Source organism: Rhinopithecus roxellana, chromosome 2, assembly GCF_007565055.1.
Source record: "Rhinopithecus roxellana isolate Shanxi Qingling chromosome 2, ASM756505v1, whole genome shotgun sequence".
In the NCBI taxonomy this organism is placed as follows: Eukaryota; Metazoa; Chordata; class Mammalia; order Primates; family Cercopithecidae; genus Rhinopithecus; species Rhinopithecus roxellana.
This window is the reverse complement of record NC_044550.1, coordinates 155,452,421-155,471,675: the sequence shown is the minus strand read 5'-3', so window position 1 is coordinate 155,471,675 and position 19,255 is coordinate 155,452,421. Positions and strand designations below refer to the sequence as shown.

The window sequence follows — 19,255 nt, the reverse complement described above, 5'->3', positions numbered from 1 at the left end:
TGTGGCTCACTTAGCAGAGCTGCTCCACTAGCAGATTTTAAGAACAGGGATGTGAATCCAGAAGCAAAAATGCAGTGCGGGGTGGCTTTTCTCCTTTGCCTTCCTTTTCCATTGTTGGCCTGAATGTTCTGCCCTTTGGCTGTTGCTCAGGTATGCATCGTGCAGAAGCGAGACACTAAGAAAATGTATGCAATGAAGTACATGAACAAGCAGAAGTGCATCGAGAGGGATGAGGTTCGGAATGTCTTCCGGGAGCTGCAGATCATGCAAGGGCTGGAGCACCCCTTCCTGGTCAATCTATGGTGAGTGTGGCTCCATCCAGGGCTCCTGTGGGGAGCCAAATGCAAATTTGAAGGACTCTTCTGCGTTGTAAAGAGAAAGGGATGAAATGTTCTGGGTTCAGTTATTCTTAACTATTTTGTAGAATACGTTTTCTGATGAAGTCTGTAGGCATATGTTTCATTTTCGTTTTAATTCTGTTCTCTTATCTGATGAATCAGAGTGGAAAATAAATGGAGAAAGGTTTTGTGTATTTGAGAAGATATGTGGAAAGTTATAAGAGAATGCCAAAGATAGGCTACTAAAGGGAGTGGGGAGCTCAGTGTTTCAGAAAGTCACAGCCGTAGAGCTGATGGCAGGAAGGACCCCTGGGAACCAGTATTCTACTTCAGTACAGGTGGCTGCCCATCACGGAAGTACCAAATTCGGAATTCTCAATCCAGCCTCCAAAACCTGCCATGACCCATGTTTCAGAACTCTCACTCCAACCCATCCTTGGCTATTATCTTCACTTTAAATTTGCATCCTAGAAACACATCCTGTTGGTGGTTCCCTGCCTCTGTGCTTTTGCGTGTGAAATCTCTTCCTAAAACACTCACGTCCCCATCTCCAGTGTCCCCTAACCAACACTTGTGCATTCCTGGCACCCAGCTTAGGAAACCCTTAGGTCAAGAGCCCTTGAAGACCCACAGGCCAGCTGAGTGGCCCTCATGACCTCAGTCTTGTCCTGTGTTTGACCTAACACCATCTTTATCACAGTGGACCCAGATTATTCGGTTACTTCTCTGTCCTCACACAGAAATTGCTTGTTTCTGGGAGTCTAACACAGTATCTGACACATTGGAGGGACTTAGCAAGTGTTTCCTAAGCTGGATTGTGTTGAAGGGGAGAGGGAGAACAGGCTGCTTTAGGAAACGAATTCTGACCGTTTCGTTCAGTGGCTCAGTTGACCCACTGACCTTAAGAGCTGGGACGGCCACCCTGGAGGGGTAAGTCTAGCTTTGCACGTACTTTACCACCACTGATTTCGGTTGCTCTGCACACTTAGAAGCACTTTGAACATTGAATGATAGCAGGACAAAGAGGAACACAGATTGTCCCATTTGAGAAAATCAAGGTGTGCGTGCCAGGTGCCACAGACGTGGGCATTGCCATGGAGAAAGCCAAACCAAATCTTGTCTGCCGGAGTCTCAGTATCCACTGAGAGTTCCTTGTGTCTGTGCACAGTGATCTAAACACTTTGATTGTTTGGGATAAATAAACCTCTTCATGTTTTGATTGCTATGCAAGGGAGTTTTCTAAAGTGAATCTTTAATCCAAACAGCAACATATGTTCCTGGCAAAATATAGAGAATAAAATACATAAGAAAACAATTATTACCCAGAATCTCTTCAGGCTTAGATTAAATTTTCATGTGTAATTATTTTTACACTCCTTTTCTTGTATTTTTTCATATAAATGACATATAACTGTATGTGTTATTGATATATAAACATTCAGATAAATTTTGTATTCTGTTTTTTTTTTCTGAATTAATATCTGGCAGGAACACTATCTCCTTATTACTGCAAACTTTTTGTAAATCATTTTTAATGGCTACATAATATTCCACTAAGGAAAAGCACAGTAAACCATCTAATGAAACCTTCATTCTGTCACGTAGGTTACTTGGGCTGTTTCTAATTATTTTGCCAATGTAAATACTTCTGAGATGAATATCTCTGAACCTGAAGTTTTTCAGGTGGGACTCCTTTAGGTGGACTAAGATCAGATGCCTAGTGGAGCTTGTATGATGTGTGTTAAAGGAGAGGAATGTGTTGGAGCAGCCTTTTCTTAGGCACCATTTTTTTTTTTGAGATGAAGTTTCACTCTTGTCACCCAGGCTGGAGTGCAATGGTACAATCTCAGCTCACTGCAATCTCCACCTCCAAGGTTTAAGTGATTCTCCTGCCTCAGACTACAAAGTAGCTGGGATTACAAGCTCCCGCCACCACACCTGGCTAATTTTTATATTCTTAGTAGAGACAGGATTTCACCACATTGGCCAGGCTGGTCTCGAACTCCTGACCTCAGGTGATCTGCCCACCTCAGTCTCCGAAAGTACTGGGATTACAGGCATAAGCCACTACGCCTGGCCTTAGGCACCATTTCTTGATCCTCTGTTCATGGTCTAGCGACAGATGCCCTTTGGTTACATGACAGGGCTGGTTATATAAGAAAATTATCTGCAAATGTCAGCCTTTGGTGGCTTTGTATTTTATTTCCATCATAAGCAAGAAAGGGGCGAGCCTACTGCTTGACTTTGGAGTCACCCCTCAGACTCTCTGGGCCTCAGCTTCCTCACTTGTCATAATGACGTAATAATGCCTTATTTACTGCTAGGACTGTTTTGAGAATTAACTGAAAAGAAGACATGAAAGTATATTTTCTGTAAGTAAAACTGTTTTTCACTGTAAGAGGTTATATATGTGTGTATGTGTTTTAGTTCACTCTCCTACTGCTATAAAGAACTGCCCAAAACTGGGTAATTTATAAAGGAAAGTTTAATTGACTCACAGTTGCACATGACTGGGGAGGCCTCAGGAAACTTACAGTCAGGGCAGAAGGCAAAGGAGAAGCAGGCATCTTCTTCACAGGGCAGCAGGATGGAGTGAGTGCCAGTGGGGAAAATGCCAGACACTTATAAAACTATCTAATCTTGTGTGAACTCAGTATCACAGGAACAGCATAGGGGAACCACCCTCATGATTTAATTACCTCCCACCAGGTCACTCCCATGACATGTGGGCATTATAGGGATTACAGTTCAAGATGAGACTTGGGTGGGGACACAGCCAAACCATATCATTTTGCCCCTGGTTGCTCTCAGATTTCATGTCCTCACATTTCAAAACACAATCATGCCTTCCCAACAGTCCCCCAAAGTCTTAACTTATTCCAGCCTTAACCCAAAAGTCCAAGTGCAAAGTTTCATCGGAGACAAGACAAGCCCCTTCCACCTATGAGTTTGTAAAATCAAAAGCAAGTTAGTTACTTCCTAGATACAATGGGGGTACAGGCATTAGGCAAATATACCCATTCCAAATGGGAGAAATTGGCCAAAACAAGGGGGCTACAGGCCCCACACAAGTCCAAAATCCAATAGGGCAGTTATTAAACCTTAAAGTTCCAAATGATCTCCTTTGACTTCTTGCCTCACATCCAGGTCACGATGATGCAAGGCTTGGGCTCCCTAGGACTTGGGCAGCTCTGCCTCTGTGGCTTTGCAGGGTACAACCTCCTTCCCAGCTGCTTTCACAGATGGCATTGAGTATCTGTGATTTTCCAGGTGCATGGTGCAAGTTGTCAGTGTATTTGCCATTCTGGAGTCTGGAGGACAGTGGCTGTCTTCTCATAGCTCCACTAGGCAGTACCCCAGTGGGGACTCTGTGTGGGGGCTCTGCTCCCTCATTTCCCTCCTGCACTGCCCTAGCAGAGGTTCTCCATGAGGGCTCTGCCCCTGCAGCAGACTTCTGCTTGGACATCCAGGTGTTTCTGTACATCCTGTGAAATCTAGGCAGAGGTTCACAAACCTCAGTTCTTGATTTCTGTGCATCTGTAGGCCCAACACTACATGTAAGCCACCAAGGTTTGCGGCTTGCACCCTCTGAAGCAACAGCCTGAGCTGAACTTTGGCCTTTATAGCTACAGCTGGGACACAGGGCACCAACTTTCAAGACTGCACAAAAATCAAGGCTCTGGGCCTGGCCCATGAAACCATTTGTCCCTCCTAGGCCTACGGGCCTGTGATGGGAGGGGCTGCTGTGAAGGTTTCTGACATGTCCTGGAGACATTTTCCCCATTGTCTTGGTGATCAGCATTTGGCTCCTCATTACTTATGCAAATTTCTACAGCCGGCTTGAATTTCTTCCCAGAAAATGGGTTTTTCTTTGCTATCACGTTGTCAGTCTTCAAATTTTCCAAACATTTATGCTCTGCATCCTCTTGAACATTTTGCTGTTTAGAAATTTATTCCAACAGATACCCTAAATCATCTCTCTCAAGTTCAAAGTTTCACAGATCTCTAGGGCAGGGGCAACATGCTGACAGTCTCTTTGCTAAAGCATAGCAAGAGTGACCTTTACTCCAGTTCCAAACAGGCCCTCATCTCCATCTAAGACTACCTCAGCCTGGACTTAATTGCCCATATCACTATCAGCATTTTGGGTAAAACCAACCAGTCTCTAGGAGTTTCCAACTTTCCCACATCTTCCTGTCTTCTTCTGAGCCCTCCAATCTGTTGTAACCTCTGCCTGTTACCCAGTTACAAAGTTGCTTCCACATTTTTGGGTGTTCTTATAGCAGTGCCCTACTACCTTGGTACCAATGTACTGTATTCATCAGTTCTCTAATACTGCTATGAAGAAATATCTGAGACTGAATAATTTATAAAGAAAAGAGGTTTAACTTACAGTTCTGTATTGCTGGGGAAGCCTCAGGAAACTTACAATCATGACAGAAGGCAAAGGAGAAGCAGGCGCCTTCTTCACAGGGCAGCAGGATGGAGTGAGTGCCAGTGGGGAAAATGCCAGATGCTTATAAAACCATCAGGTCTTATGAGAGCTCACTCACTCACTATGACGAGAACAGCATGGGGGAAGTTGCCCCATGATTCAAATACATCTCACTGGGTTCCTCCCATGAGGCATGGGGATTGTGGGGATTATAATTCAAGATGAGATTTGGGTGGGGACACAGCCAAACCATATCAGCCATATCAGATAAATAGGTGTATCTATCACTTATTTATATACTATCCACCTATTATCATATACACATGCCTATATGTATGATGCATAGATGATAGATAAATTCATAGATGATAGACCAACGATAGATGGATATATTAGATAGATGATAGATAAATGATAGGCTAGATTAACAGATGATAGAGATGATAGATGATTAATGGATGAATAGATGATAGCTAAATAGATAGATGATTGATAGGTAGATTGATAGACGATGGCCCTTCAAGCTACAAGTTAAAAGGAGAAAGGTCACCAGATCATTGGTCAGTACTCAGAACTTTGCACACTACAGGGGTCAGGATTTATTTTGTTATGAAGGAGAAAAACCTAAACTTGCTTAAGCACAAAAGGGAACTGGCTTTCATAACTAAAACGTTTAGACTGAGAGCTGATGTTGGTCTTGTTCTGCCTTCTTTTGCTTTCCCCTGTGTTAGCTTTGTTTTCAGAGCCAGGAGTCACACTGAGTCCTGGCAAGTCCCATTTCTCCTGCCAGCTGAACAGCTGCAGCAGAGGCTGAGGCTTGTGGGCAGTGACAGACCTGGCTTGGGTCACACGCCCATTCCTGACACAGCGGAGGACAGTGCAGGAGGTTTATCCCATTGAGTCTCATGGACAGGCAGTGAAGGAAGGGGATCTCCAGAGAGAAATTCACAGCTGTTTCCAGAAGAAAACAAGTAGAGTCTGTGCGGCTCCAGGACTGGTGCCTGCTACCCACATGCGCATGTCCTTATCCAGGATGGACTCCCTATCAGCCCTGCTCATTTCTTTTTTTTTTTTTTTTTCAATAAATGTTCATTTTTATTATGTCTATAACCTTCTAATCAAACAGAGCATTGTAAATCTTTTTTTTTTTTCCCATCAATTCGTCATTTATATCAGGTATAACTCCCAATGCAATCCCTCCCCCCTCCCCGCTCCCCATGATAGGCCCCGATGTGTGATGTTCCCCTTCCCGAGTCCAGGTGATCTCATTGTTCAGTTCCCACCTATGAGTGAGAAAATGCGGTGCTTGGTTTTCTCTTCTTGTGATAGTTTGCTAAGAATGATGGTTTCCAGCTGCATCCATGTCCCTACAAAGGATGCAAGCTCATCCTTTTTTATGGCTGCATAATATTCCATGGTGTATATGTGCCACATTTTCTTAATCCAGTCTGTCATAGATGGACATTTGGGTTGATTCCAAGTCTTTGCTATTGTGAATAGTGCCGCAATAAACATGCGTGTGCATGTGTCTTTATAGCAGCATGATTTATAATCCTTTGGGTATATACCCAGTAGTGGGATGGCTGGGTCATATGGTACATCTAGTTCTAGATCCTTGAGGAATCGCCATACTGTTTTCCATAATGGTTGAACTAGTTTACAATCCACCAACAGTGTAAAAGTGTTCCTATTTCTCCACATCCTCTCCAGCACCTGTTGTGTCCTGACTTTTTAATGATTGCCATTCTAACTGGTGTGAGATGGTATCTCATTGTGGTTTTGATTTGCATTTCTCTGATGGCAAGTGATGATGAGCATTTTTTCATGTGTCTGTTGGCTGTATGAATGTCTTCTTTTGAGAAATGTCTGTTCATATCCTTTGCCCACTTTTTGATGAGGTTGTTTGTTTTTTTCTTGTACATTTGTTTGAGTTCTTTGTAGATTCTGGATATTAGCCCTTTGTCAGATGAGTAGATTGCAAAAATTTTCTCCCATTCTGTAGGTTGCCTGTTCACTCTGATGGTAGTTTCTTTTGCTGTGCAGAAGCTCTTTAGTTTAATTAGATCCCATTTGTCAATTTTGGCTTTTGCTGCCATTGCTTTTGGTGTTTTAGACATGAAGTCCTTGCCCATGCCTATGTCCTGAATGGTACTACCTAGATTTTCTTCTAGGGTTTTTATGGTATTAGGTCTAACATTTAAGTCTCTAATCCATCTTGAATTAATTTTCATATAAGGAGTAAGGAAAGGATCCAGTTTCAGCTTTCTACTTATGGCTAGCCAATTTTCCCAGCACCATTTATTAAATAGGGAATCCTTTCCCCATTTCTTGTTTCTCTCAGGTTTGTCAAAGATCAGATGGCTGTAGATGTGTGGTATTATTTCTGAGGACTCTGTTCTGTTCCATTGGTCTATATCTCTGGTTTGGTACCAGTACCATGCTGTTTTGGTTACTGTAGCCTTGTAGTATAGTTTGAAGTCAGGTAGCATGATGCCTCCAGCTTTGTTCTTGTGACTTAGGATTGTCTTGGCAATGCGGGCTCTTTTTTGGTTCCATATGAACTTTAAAGCCGTTTTTTTCCAGTTCTGTGAAGAAACTCATTGGTAGCTTGATGGGGATGGCATTGAATCTGTAAATAACCTTGGGCAGTATGGCCATTTTCACGATATTGATTCTTCCTATCTATGAGCATGGTATGTTCTTCCATTTGTTAGTGTCCTCTTTTATTTCACTGAGCAGTGGTTTGTAGTTCTCCTTGAAGAGGTCCTTTACATCCCTTGTAAGTTGGATTCCTAGGTATTTTATTCTCTTTGAAGCAATTGTGAATGGAAGTTAATTCATGATTTGGCTCTCTGTCTGTCTGTTATTGGTGTATAAGAATGCTTGTGATTTTTGCACATTAATTTTGTATGCTGAGACTTTGCTGAAGTTGCTTGTCAGCTTAAGGAGATTTTGGGCTGAGACAATGGGGTTTTCTAAATATACAATCATGTCATCTGCAAACAGGGACAATTTGACTTCTTCTTTTCCTAACTGGATACCCTTGATTTCTTTCTCTTGCCTGATTGCCCTAGCCAGAACTTCCAACACTATGTTGAATAGGAGTGGTGAGAGAGGGCATCCCTGTCTTGTGCCAGTTTTCAAAGGGAATTTTTCCAGTTTTTGCCCATTCAGTATGATATTGGCTGTGGGTTTGTCATAAATAGCTCTTATTATTTTGAGGTACGTTCCATCAATACCGAATTTATTGAGCGTTTTTAGCATGAAGGGCTATTGAATTTTGTCAAAAGCCTTTTCTGCATCTATTGAGATAATCATGTGGTTCTTGACTTTGGTTCTGTTTATATGCTGGATTACGTTTATTGATTTGCGAATGTTGAACCAGCCTTGCATCCCAGGGATGAAGCCCACTTGATCATGGTGGATAAGCTTTTTGATGTGCTGCTGAATCCGGTTTGCCAGTATTTTATTGAGGATTTTTGCATCGATGTTCATCAGGGATATTGGTCTAAAATTTTCTTTTTTTGTTGTGTCTCTGCCAGGCTTTGGTATCAGGATGATGTTGGCCTCATAAAATGAGTTAGGGAGGATTCCCTCTTTTTCAATTGATTGGAAGAGTTTCAGAAGGAATGGTACCAGCTCCTCCTTGTACCTCTGGTAGAATTCAGCTGTGAATCCATCTGGTCCTGGACTTTTTTTGGTTGGTAGGCTATTAATAATTGCCTCAATTTCAGAGCCTGCTATTGGTCTATTCAGGGATTCAACTTCTTCCTGGTTTAGCCTTGGAAGAGTGTAAGTGTCCAGGAAATTATCCATTTCTTCTAGATTTTCTAGTTGATTTGCGTAGAGGTGTTTATAGTATTCTCTGATGGTAGTTTGTATTTCTGTGGGGTTAGTGGTGATATCCCCTTTATCATTTTTTATTGCATCTATTTGATTTTTCTCTCTTTTCTTCTTTATTAGTCTTGCTAGCAGCCTGTCAATTTTGTTGATTTTTTCAAAAAACGAACTCCTGGATTCATTGATTTTTTGTAGGGCTTTTTGTGTCTCTATCTCCTTCAGTTCTGCTTTGATCTTAGTTATTTCTTGCCTTCTGCTAGCTTTTGAATGTGTTTGCTCTTGCTTCTCCAGTTCTTTTAATTGTGATGTTAGAGTGTCAATTTTAGATCTTTCCTGCTTTCTCTTGTGGGCATTTAGTGCTATAAATTTCCCTCTACACACTGCTTTAAATGTGTCCCAGAGATTCTGGTATGTTGTATCTTCGTTCTCATTGGTTTCAAAGAACATCTTTATTTCTACCTTCATTTCGTTATGTACCCAGTAGTCATTCAGGAGCAGGTTGTTCAGTTTCCATGCAGTTGAGCGGTTTTGATTGAGTTTCTTAGTCCTGAGTTCTAGTTTGATTGCACTGTGGTCTGAGAGACAGTTTGTTATATAATTTCTGTTCTTTTACATTTGCTAAGGAGTGCTTTACTACCAATTATGTGGTCAATTTTGGAATAAGTGCGATGTGGTGCTGAGAAGAATGTATATTCTGTTGATTTGGGGTGGAGAGTTCTATAGATGTCTATTAGGTCCGGTTGGTGCAGAGATGAGTTCAATTCCTGGATATCCTTGTTAACTTTCTGTCTCGTTGATCTGTCTAATGTTGACAGTGGAGTGTTGAAGTCTCCCATTATTATTGTATGGGAGTCTAAGTCTCTTTGTAAGTCTCTAAGGACTTGCTTTATGAATTTGGGTGCTCCTGTATTAGGTGCATATATATTTAGGATAGTTAGCTCTTCCTGTTGAATTGATCCCTTTACCATTATGTAATGGCCTTCTTTGTCTCTTTTGATCTTTGATGGTTTAAAGTCTATTTTGTCAGAGACTAGGATTGCAACCCCTGCTTTTTTTGTTCTCCATTTGCTTGGTAGATCTTCCTCCATCCCTTTATTTTGAGCCCATGTATGTCTCTGCATGTGAGATGGGTCTCCTGAATACAGCAGACTGATGGGTCTTGACTCTTTATCCAGTTTGCCAGTCTGTGTCTTTTAATTGGAGCATTTAGTCCATTAACATTAAAGGTTAATATTGTTATGTGTGACCTTGATCCAGCCATTATGATATTAACTGGTTATTTTGCTCGTTAGTTGATGCAGTTTCTTCCTAGCCTCGATGGTCTTTACATTTTGGCGTGTTTTTGCAATGGCTGGTACCGGTTGTTCCTTTCCATGTTTAGGGCTTCCTTCAGGGTCTCTTGTAAGGCAGGCCTGGTGGTGACAAAATCTCTAAGCATTTGCTTATCTGTAAAGGATTTTATTTCTCCTTCACTTATGAAACTTAGTTTGGCTGGATATGAAATTCTGGGTTGAAAATTCTTTTCTTTAAGAACGTTGAATATTGGCCCCCACTCTCTTCTGGCTTGTAGAGTTTCTGCCGAGAGGTCTGCTGTTAGTCTGATGGGCTTCCCTTTGTGGGTAACCCGACCTTTCTCTCTGGCTACCCTTAAGATTTTTTCCTTCATTTCAACTTTGGTGAATCTGGCAATTATGTGTCTTGGAGTTGCTCTTCTCGAGGAGTATCTTTGTGGTGTTCTCTGTATTTCCTGAATTTGAATGTTGGCCTGCCCTACTAAGTTGGGGAAGTTCTCCTGGATGATATCCTGAAGAGTGTTTTCCAACTTGGTTCCATTTTCCCCCTCACTTTCAGGCACCCCAATCAGACGTAGGTTTGGTCTTTTTACATAATCCCATACTTCTTGCAGGCTTTGTTCATTTCTTTTTCTTCTTTTTTCTTTTGGTTTCTCTTCTCGCTTCATTTCATTCATTTGATCTTCAATCGCTGATACTCTTTCTTCCAGTTGATCGAGTCGGTTACTGAAGCTTGTGGATTTGTCATGTATTTCTCGTGTCATGGTTTTCATCTCTGTCATTTCGTTTATGACCTTCTCTGCATTAATTATTCTAGCTATCAATTCTTCCACTCTTTTTTCAAGATTTTTAGTTTCTTTGCGCTGGGTACGTAATTCCTCCTTTAGCTCTGAGAAGTTTGATGGACTGAAGCCTTCTTCTCTCATTTCGTCAAAGTCATTCTCTGACCAGCTTTGATCCGTTGCCGGCAATGAGCTGCGCTCCTTTGCAGGGGGAGATGCACTCTTATTTCTTGAATTTCCAGCTTTTCTGCCCTGCTTCTTCCCCATCTTCGTGGTTTTATCTGCCTCTGGTCTTTGATGATGGTGACGTACTGATGGGGTTTTGGTATAGGTGTTCTTCCTGTTTGATAGTTTTCCTTCTAATAGTCAGGACCCTCAGCTGTAGGTCTGTTGGAGATTGCTTGAGGTCCACTCCAGACCCTGTTTGCCTGGGTATCAGCAGCAGAGGTTGCAGAAGATAGAATATTGCTGAACACCGAGTGTACCTGTCTGATTCTTACTTTGGAAGCTTCCTCTCAGGGGTGTACTCCACCCTGTGAGGTGTGGGGTGTCAGACTGCCCCTAGTGGGGGATGTCTCCCAGTTAGGCTACTCAGGGGTCAGGGACCCACTTGAGCAGGCAGTCTGTCCGTTCTCAGATCTCAACCTCCGTGTTGGGAGATCCACTGCTCTCTTCAAAGCTGTCAGACAGAGTCGTTCGCGTCTGCACAGGCCTCTGCTGCTTCCCCTTTTGTTGTTTAGCTATGCCCTGTCCCCAGAGGTGGAGTCTACAAAGACAGGCAGGTTTCCTTGAGATGCTGTGAGCTCCACCCAGTTCGAGCTTCCCAGCGGCTTTGTCTACCTACTTAAGCCTCAGCAATGGCGGGCGCCCCTCCCCCAGCCTCGCTGCTGCCTTGCGGTTAGATCGCAGACTGCTCTGCTAGCAATGAGGGAGGCTCCGTGGCCGTGGGACCCTCCCGGCCAGGTGTGGGTATAATCTCCTGGTGTGCCCGTTTGCTTAAAGCGCAGTATTGGGGTGGGAATTACCCGATTTTCCAGGTGTTGTGTGTCTCAGTTCCCCTGGCTAGGAAAAGGGATTCGCTTCCCCCTTGCGCTTCCCAGGTGAGGCAATGCCTCGCCCTGCTTCAGCTCTCACTGGTCCGGCTGCAGCAGCTGACGAGCACCAATTGTCCGGCACTCCCCAGTGAGATGACCCCAGTACCTCAGTTGAAAATGCAGAAATCACCGGTCTTCTGTGTCGCTCGCGCTGGGAGTTGGAGACTGGAGCTGTTCCTATTCGGCCATCTTGCTCCGCCCCCCAGCCCTGCTCATTTCTCAGAGACAGAAAGCAGGGCCCCAAGCAGTTCACTATCTTGCCTGAACCATGTGATTTGCAATTCAGACTCAGACAGACCCACCATGCCCTAATGCTTCCAGTTCTTACAGGTAGCTGACCACTAATATCTCCGGGGCACTTGATATGTGTCTTCCTGAACTTCTTCAATTCTCCCCACAGCTCTTTTCATTTCCTACTATTATCCCACTATTTTTGGTCCCAGTTTACAGATGGGGCAACTGAATCATGCCACTAGTAAGTGGAGGAGGTGGGACATGAAGCCAGGCTGTCTGGTTTCATGGCCCACTCTGGTCACCTCCCTACCACAGCTGCTGTGATGGGGCCCTAGCCCCTCCCTGCTTGGCACCGCACCCTACCTCTTCCCTGATGGATCTCTTCCAGCTGTGCTAGTCTTTGGTGGCCTCTCTCACCCCTACTGGAAGAGGACACAGTGTGGAATTGCCTGTCGGGGTCATAAGGACACCACCACTTTATATTAATGATACATCAGCTTTTCATCACTTTATATGGAGGGTGAATTATTGCAGCCTTGGAAATCCTGACTGTACACCTTCTCATTATTCTTTTTTGCTGACATGCTCTGTAACTGGCATAGGCAAAGGCCTGCATTGATTAATTTCCATAGCAGTTTTGCCTCTAAAGAATGAATGATTTGTGCTCCTAAGCCTGTGATGACCCAAGTGGAGTTGTCAAGTGCAGTATTTTCACTTGTTCTAATGCAAAGCTGTTTTACTCTCTTGGGTTTAAGACAACGAAGGCAAAGGAGAGAGGAAAAGAAAAGCCATGACCCAGAGAGTGAGGGAGGCCCAGTAGTGGGAGCCCTGGTGGAATGGGTGTGGCAGAGGAGGAAAGTTGAGGGAAGAAAAGCAGTGTGAGTGTTTCAACACTTTGGCTCTAAGGTCTGACCTCCCAGGTTCTCATCCTAGCTCTGCCTCTTGATGGCTATGATGCTGCTATGGACCAAATTGTGTCCCCCTGCCTCAAATTCATATGTTGAAACCCTAGCCCCCAATATCACTGTATCTGGAGACAGGGTCTTTAAGAGGTAATTACAGCTAAATGAAGTCATAACAGTGAGGCATTAATCTGATAGGACTGTGGTCTTATAAAAAGAAGAGAGAAAGATGGATAGTGAGAGAGAGACATACACACAGAGAGAGAGAGAGATCTCATTAAGGATGCAATAAGAAAGTTGCCCCTGCTGGCACCCTGAGCTCAGATATCCAGCTTTTAGAACTGTGAGAAATAAATTTCTGTTGCTGGAGGCCCCCAATCAATGGCTTTTTGTATGGTAACCTAAGGTGACTAATAAAGGTTCTCCACTGTTACTGCCATTACAGGCATACGTCGGAAATATTGCAGATTCAGTATCAGACCACAATGAAGCAAATGTCACAATAAAGGAAGTCACACAATTTTTTGGTTTTCAGTGCATATAAAAGTTGTTTATACTGTAGTCGATTAAGTGTGCAATAGGATTATGTCTAAAAAACAATGTACATGCCATAATTTACAAATACTTTATTGCTAAAAATGCTAATGATTATCTGAGTCTTCAACAAGTTTTAATCTTTTTGCTGGTGGAGTGTCTCGCCTTGATGTTGACGGCTGCTGACTGATCAGAGCGGTGATTGCTGTGGCAACTTCCTAAATTAAGACAACAATGAAGTGTGCCACAATGATTAACTCTTCCTTTGACGGAAGATTTCTTTGTAGCATGGGATGCTATTTGATGGCATTTTACCTATGGTAGAACTTCTTTCAAAAATAGAGTCAATCGTTTAAAAGCCTTTAAAACTCTGCTCCTGATTTCTTAACGAATTTTATGTGATATTCTAAATCTTTTGAATTGGTTCAGAAATATTCATGGCATCTTCATATGGAGTAGGTTCCATCTTCAGAAACTTTCTTTGTTCATTCATAAGAATCAGCTCCTCACCCATTCGAGTTTGGTCATGAGACTGCAACAGTTCAGTGTTATCTTCCGGCTCTACTTCTAATTCTGGTTCTCTTGCTACTTCCACCACATCTGCAGTAACTCCCTCCACTGAAGTCTTGAATGTCTCAAAGTCACCCATGAAGGCTGGAATCAGTTTCTCCTAAACTCCTGTTAATGGTGATATTTTGACCTCCCATGAATCACAGATGTTCTTATGGCATCTAGAATGGCAAATTCTTTCCAGAAGATTTTCAGTTTACTTTGCCCAGATCCATCAGCAGAATCATGATCACGGGCAGCTGTAGCCTTACAAAATATCCTTTTTTTTTTTCTTTTTTTTTTTTTGAGACGGAGTCTTGCCCTGTCACTCAGGGTGGATGTGCAGTGGCATGATCTCGGCTCACTGCAACCTCTGCCTCCCGGGTTCAAGTTATTCTCCTGCCTCAGCCTCCTGAGTAACTGGGACTATAGGTGGCTGCTACCATGCCCAACTATTTGTATTTTTAGTAGAGACGGGGTTTCACCACGTTGGCCAGGCTGGTCTTGAACTTCTGACCTCAGGTAATCTGCCTGCCTCGACCTCTCAAAGTGCTAAGATTACAGATGTCAGCCCTAAGATTACAGATGTCAGCCACCGCGCCCAGCCCCAAAATGTGCTTTTTAAATAATAAGATGTGAAGGTCAAGGTTACTCCTTGATCCACGGACTGCAGGTTAGATGTTATGTTGGCAGGCATGGAAACAACATTCATGTCCTTGTACATCTCCATTAGAGTTCTTGAGTGACCAGGTGTATTGTCAAGAAGCAGTAATATTTTGAAAGGAATCTTGCTTTCTGAGCAGTGGTATTGTTTTCTCAATAGTGAGCTTAAAATATTTAGAAAACCATTCTGTAATCAGATGTGCTGTCTTCCAGGCTTTGTTGTTCCATTTATAGAACACAAGCAGAATACATTTAGCAGAATTCTTAAGGGCCCTGGGATTTTTGGAATGGTAAGTGAGCATTGGCTTCAACTTAAAGTCACCAACTGCGTTAGCCCCTAGCAAGAGTCAGCTTGTTTTTTGAAGTTTTAAAACCAGGCATTGGCCGGGCATGGTGGCTCATGCCTGTAATCCCAGCACATTGGGAACCTGAGGCGGGCAGATCATCTGAGGTCAGGAGTTCAAGACCAGCCTGACCAGCATGGAGAAACCCTGTCTCTACTAAAAATACAAAATTAGCCGGGCGTGGTGGTGCGTGCCTGTAATCCCAGGTACTGGAGAGGCTGAGGGAGGAGAATCGCTTGAACTCAGGAAGTAGAGGTTGTGGTAAGCTGAGATCGCGCTACTGCACTCCAGCCTGGGCAACAAGAGCAAAACTCCATCTCAAAAAAAAAAAAAAAAAAATTAAATTAAAAAATAAAATAAAACCAGCCATTGACTTCTTTATAGATGTAAAACTCCTAGATAGCATCTACCTCCAACACTTTTATGAAGTGAGATGGAGGGTGGCCAGTGATTGGAGCATTCAGAACACATACAACATTTATTAAGTTCACCTTCTTATGTAAGTATAAGGTTGTTTTGCTTAATTGAAAAAGCTGTTGTTTGGTGTAGCCACCTTTGTCAATGACCTTAGCAGGATATTCTAGGTAACTTGGGACAGCTTCTCCCTCAGCGCTTCCTGCTTCACTTTGCATTTTTATGTACCGGAAACAGCCTTTTTCCTCTTTAAACCTCCTGAACCAACCTCTGCTACCTTTCAGCTTTTCTTCTGCAGCTTCCTCTCCTCTCTCAGCCTTCATAAAATTGAAGAGAGTTAGAAACTTGCTCTGGATTAGGCTTTTGGCTTAAGGGGATGTTGTGGCGAGTTTGGTTTTCTATGCAGACCACTCCAACTTTCTCCATATCAGCAATAAGACTGTTTCTCTTCTTTATCATTGGTGGGATCACTGGAGTAGCACTTTTAACGTCTTTCAGTAACTTTTTCTCTGCATTCAAAACTTGGCTAACTGCTCGGCAAAAGAGTCCCCAGCTTTTAGCCTATCTTGGCTTTTGACATGCCTTCCTCACTAAGCTTAATCATTTCTAGCTTTTGATTTAAATTGAGAGACGGGAATCTTCCTTTCACTTGACCACTCAGAGGCCATTGTAGTGTTATTACTTGGCCTAATTGCAGTATTGTGTCTCGGGGAATAGGGAGACCCAAGGGGCGGGAGAGAGATAGGGGAACGACCAGTGATGGAGCATTCAGAACACGCACAATATTTATTGATTACATTTACCTTTTTATATGTGTGCAGCTCATGATGCCCCAAAACAATCGCAGTAGTAATATCAAAGATCATTGATCACTTTGGGAGGCTGAGGCGGGCGGATCACTTGAGGTCAGGAGTTCCAGAACAGTCTGGCCAACATGGTGAAACCCCGTCTCTACCAAAAATACAAAAATTAGCTGGGCATGGTGGCGCACGCCTGTAATCCCAGCTACTCTCGGGAGGCTGAGGCAAGAGAATTGCTTGAACCCGGGTGGCGGAGGTTACCGTGAGCCAAGATTGCAGCACTGCACTCCAGCCTGGCAACAGAGCGAGACTCCGTCTCAAAAAAAAAAAAAAAAAGAAAAAGAAAACAAAGATCACTGCCACAACAAATATCATAATAATGAAAAAGGTCGAAATATTCCAGGAATTATCAAAATGTGACAGAGACACAGAGTGAGCATGTGCTGTTGGAAAACATGGCACCGATGGACATGCTTGATGCAGGGTTGCCACGCACCTCCGCTTTGTAAAATATGCAGTATCTGCTAAGTGCTGTCAAGAGAAGCACAGGAAAATGAGGTGTGCCTGTATTGGCACTTGTCCGTTGAGGCTGGCTTCTGGCTAGTTGAGCACCTGAAGTGAGGTTGCTCCACGTTTCCGTGTGACTGTGTTCTCTCCTCCTCCTCCAGCATCAGACGTGAGGACATGGACTTTTGGAAAATGTGTCTTGCGTTTTTAGCGTTAGACTGTTATCCTGATTGAATGTTAATGGGTCAGTAGTTCATTCATATGTTCAGAACATATTTTCAAATTCCATTTCTACTTATCTAATTGACTGTATTTACTAGACTCACTGTTAATGTGTTTTGTTTAAAATTGGAGCGGGGAGGCATCTGTCCCTGTCTACTGCCTAAATAGCTGAGAGAATGAATGAACATTCTCAGGATGAGAACAGATGTCAGAACTTAGTTTAAATGGTTCTTAGGGCAATGTAGATTTCTAGAATCATCTTTGAGTAGCGATGGACGGAGTCCATACACGGATATTTACATGCCAGTCTAAGCCAAGAAACAATCACTTCAGTCAAAGGCTACATTTTAAGTGTTGAGAGCTTTGATTAAAATAAAACTATATTAAGTATTCGAAGGCAGAGCCGATCTGGCTGAAGCATTGGAGGGCAGGGAAAGGGACTTGGGGGAGGACAGAGACTGGAAGGCCCCAGGGAAACCTTTGACAAAGCTTCTCAGTCTTACAATTTCTTGATGCTGAGCAGTGTCATTTCCACGGAAGCAATTGTCCCTAGCCTGAACTGTTGTTATAGGCTCCTAACTAGTGTTTCAATGCCCAGCCAGTTACCCATCACCCATGTGCCCTTCACAGGACAGATCGTGTCAAAGCGTAAGTCTGTGCCTACCATGTCTCTGCATAAAATACCACAATGGCTCCCGAAGCCCTCAGAATAAATGTCTTTCTCTGACCTAGCTTGTAACACTATGTCCAGTCTCATCCCCTGACACCCACCCCTACTACCATCTTGGGCCATTTTTGTTCTCATCCATACTAACTGGTTTTGGTGATCTGTAATACATTCTGCTGTTCTCATCTCTCCAGGCCTCTGCACAGGCTGTGCCTTCTGCCTGGAACACCGTCTCCTCTTCGTTCATTGTGAGAACTCCTGCTCATCCTCCACAGGAATTTGTTCATTAAGTCGATATTCACTGGGCTCTTACTGGGTACCAGGCACTCTTCTAATTTCTAAGGTGCAGTGGTGAAGACAGTCAGTATGGCTCCTGTCCTCTTGGAGTTCATAGTCCAGGCCTCACCTCCTCCATCAGCCCTCCTCGGGACACCAGCCCCAGACAGTGGTGCTTTCTCCCAGATCCTGTTACGGCACAAAGGCAGCTCTGTCATGGTTATCTGCTGGGGGGTGTGTTTCCTCCATGAGCAGTGGGCTGCTTGAGGAAGGGGACCATGCCTTATTCATCTCTGTCTCCCCAGCAACTGATGTTTAGTAGATTAATTCATGCAGTACTGTTAAGGGCCCCTGACATGCCAAATGCTGTGCTAGACCCTGGTGGCAGAACTGTGAGGAAGACAGTTCCTCCCTGTCTTACAGGTGAGAGAAGACACTTGCTAACCAGCAGTCACTTGTCTTGCTTGCTCTCTTCTCTCCATACTGGCTGGTTATCGTGCTTTGGTGTCCTGGGGTAACTTAAAAACTATAGAGATTTCAAACACCGACCATTCCCTGGAGAGTTAAGTGATATCCTGGTCCATCCCTGACACACAGAGATGGAGAATGTCCCTGGGGTTTTCCCAGTTCCAATTAGTGACGTCTTCGTCAGTCTCCAGTGCCTCCCGGACACGCCCATCACCGTGGTAACATCCATAAATAGAGGGGTAAGAGGTGATGCTCTCCTGTGTAGAGTCCCTCTCTCATTCTTGACTGTTCTAGCATTTGTAGCACCATGGAAACTTCATCTTATGCTTTAAAAATACCAGATGTGTAATGTTTTCTTTGTAAGTGACATGAGTTTGTTACTCTTCAGGGGGCAGGATTGGAGGCTGTGAGTGTGGGTCACGGGATACACCTGGCTGCACTCTGACACTCGGGCCTGTGCTGAGCTGTTTAGAGGGCTGTATGAGGAGCCAGAGGACACACAGTGCAAAAACAGGAATTGGGGAAATCACAGCTAGGCTTGGGGGATTGGCTCTGGTGTGTCAGGCAGTTCCTGCAGGTGAGTGAGGGAATCTGTCCAGTGGCCAGAGAAGCCATGGGGTTTACCCAGGGTCATGTGGAAGAGCCAGGACTCTTCCAGACCTGTGAACTGTGTGTGGGGTACTCCGCTTCTCCCTCACCACAACACAGCACCTTCTTGTCCCCATTTTCCTGACTGCTCTTCAGGCTTTCCCAAGGGTCTTCTGAACCAGAACTCTCTTGGTTCATGGGGAATTATTAAATTTATCCCACACCTATTTGGTAATAGTAGTACCAGTACCATTTATCCATCACCTACAGCGCATAGCTCTTTTCATATTTTATCTTGATTAATCC

The 19,255-nt window shown here is 43.6% G+C and overlaps 1 protein-coding gene across 1 annotated transcript in view; it reads left to right on the top strand.

Moving 5' to 3' along the window:
- STK32B (serine/threonine kinase 32B) overlaps positions 1-19,255 on the top strand; it is a 332,155-nt gene that overhangs the window by 29,677 nt on the left and 283,223 nt on the right. Inside the window, exon 2 of the mRNA XM_010370057.2 lies at positions 151-302. Within this exon, the coding sequence (XP_010368359.2) occupies positions 184-302 (119 nt within the window). The 5' untranslated portion in view covers positions 151-183. The remainder of the gene's footprint in view (positions 1-150; positions 303-19,255) is intronic.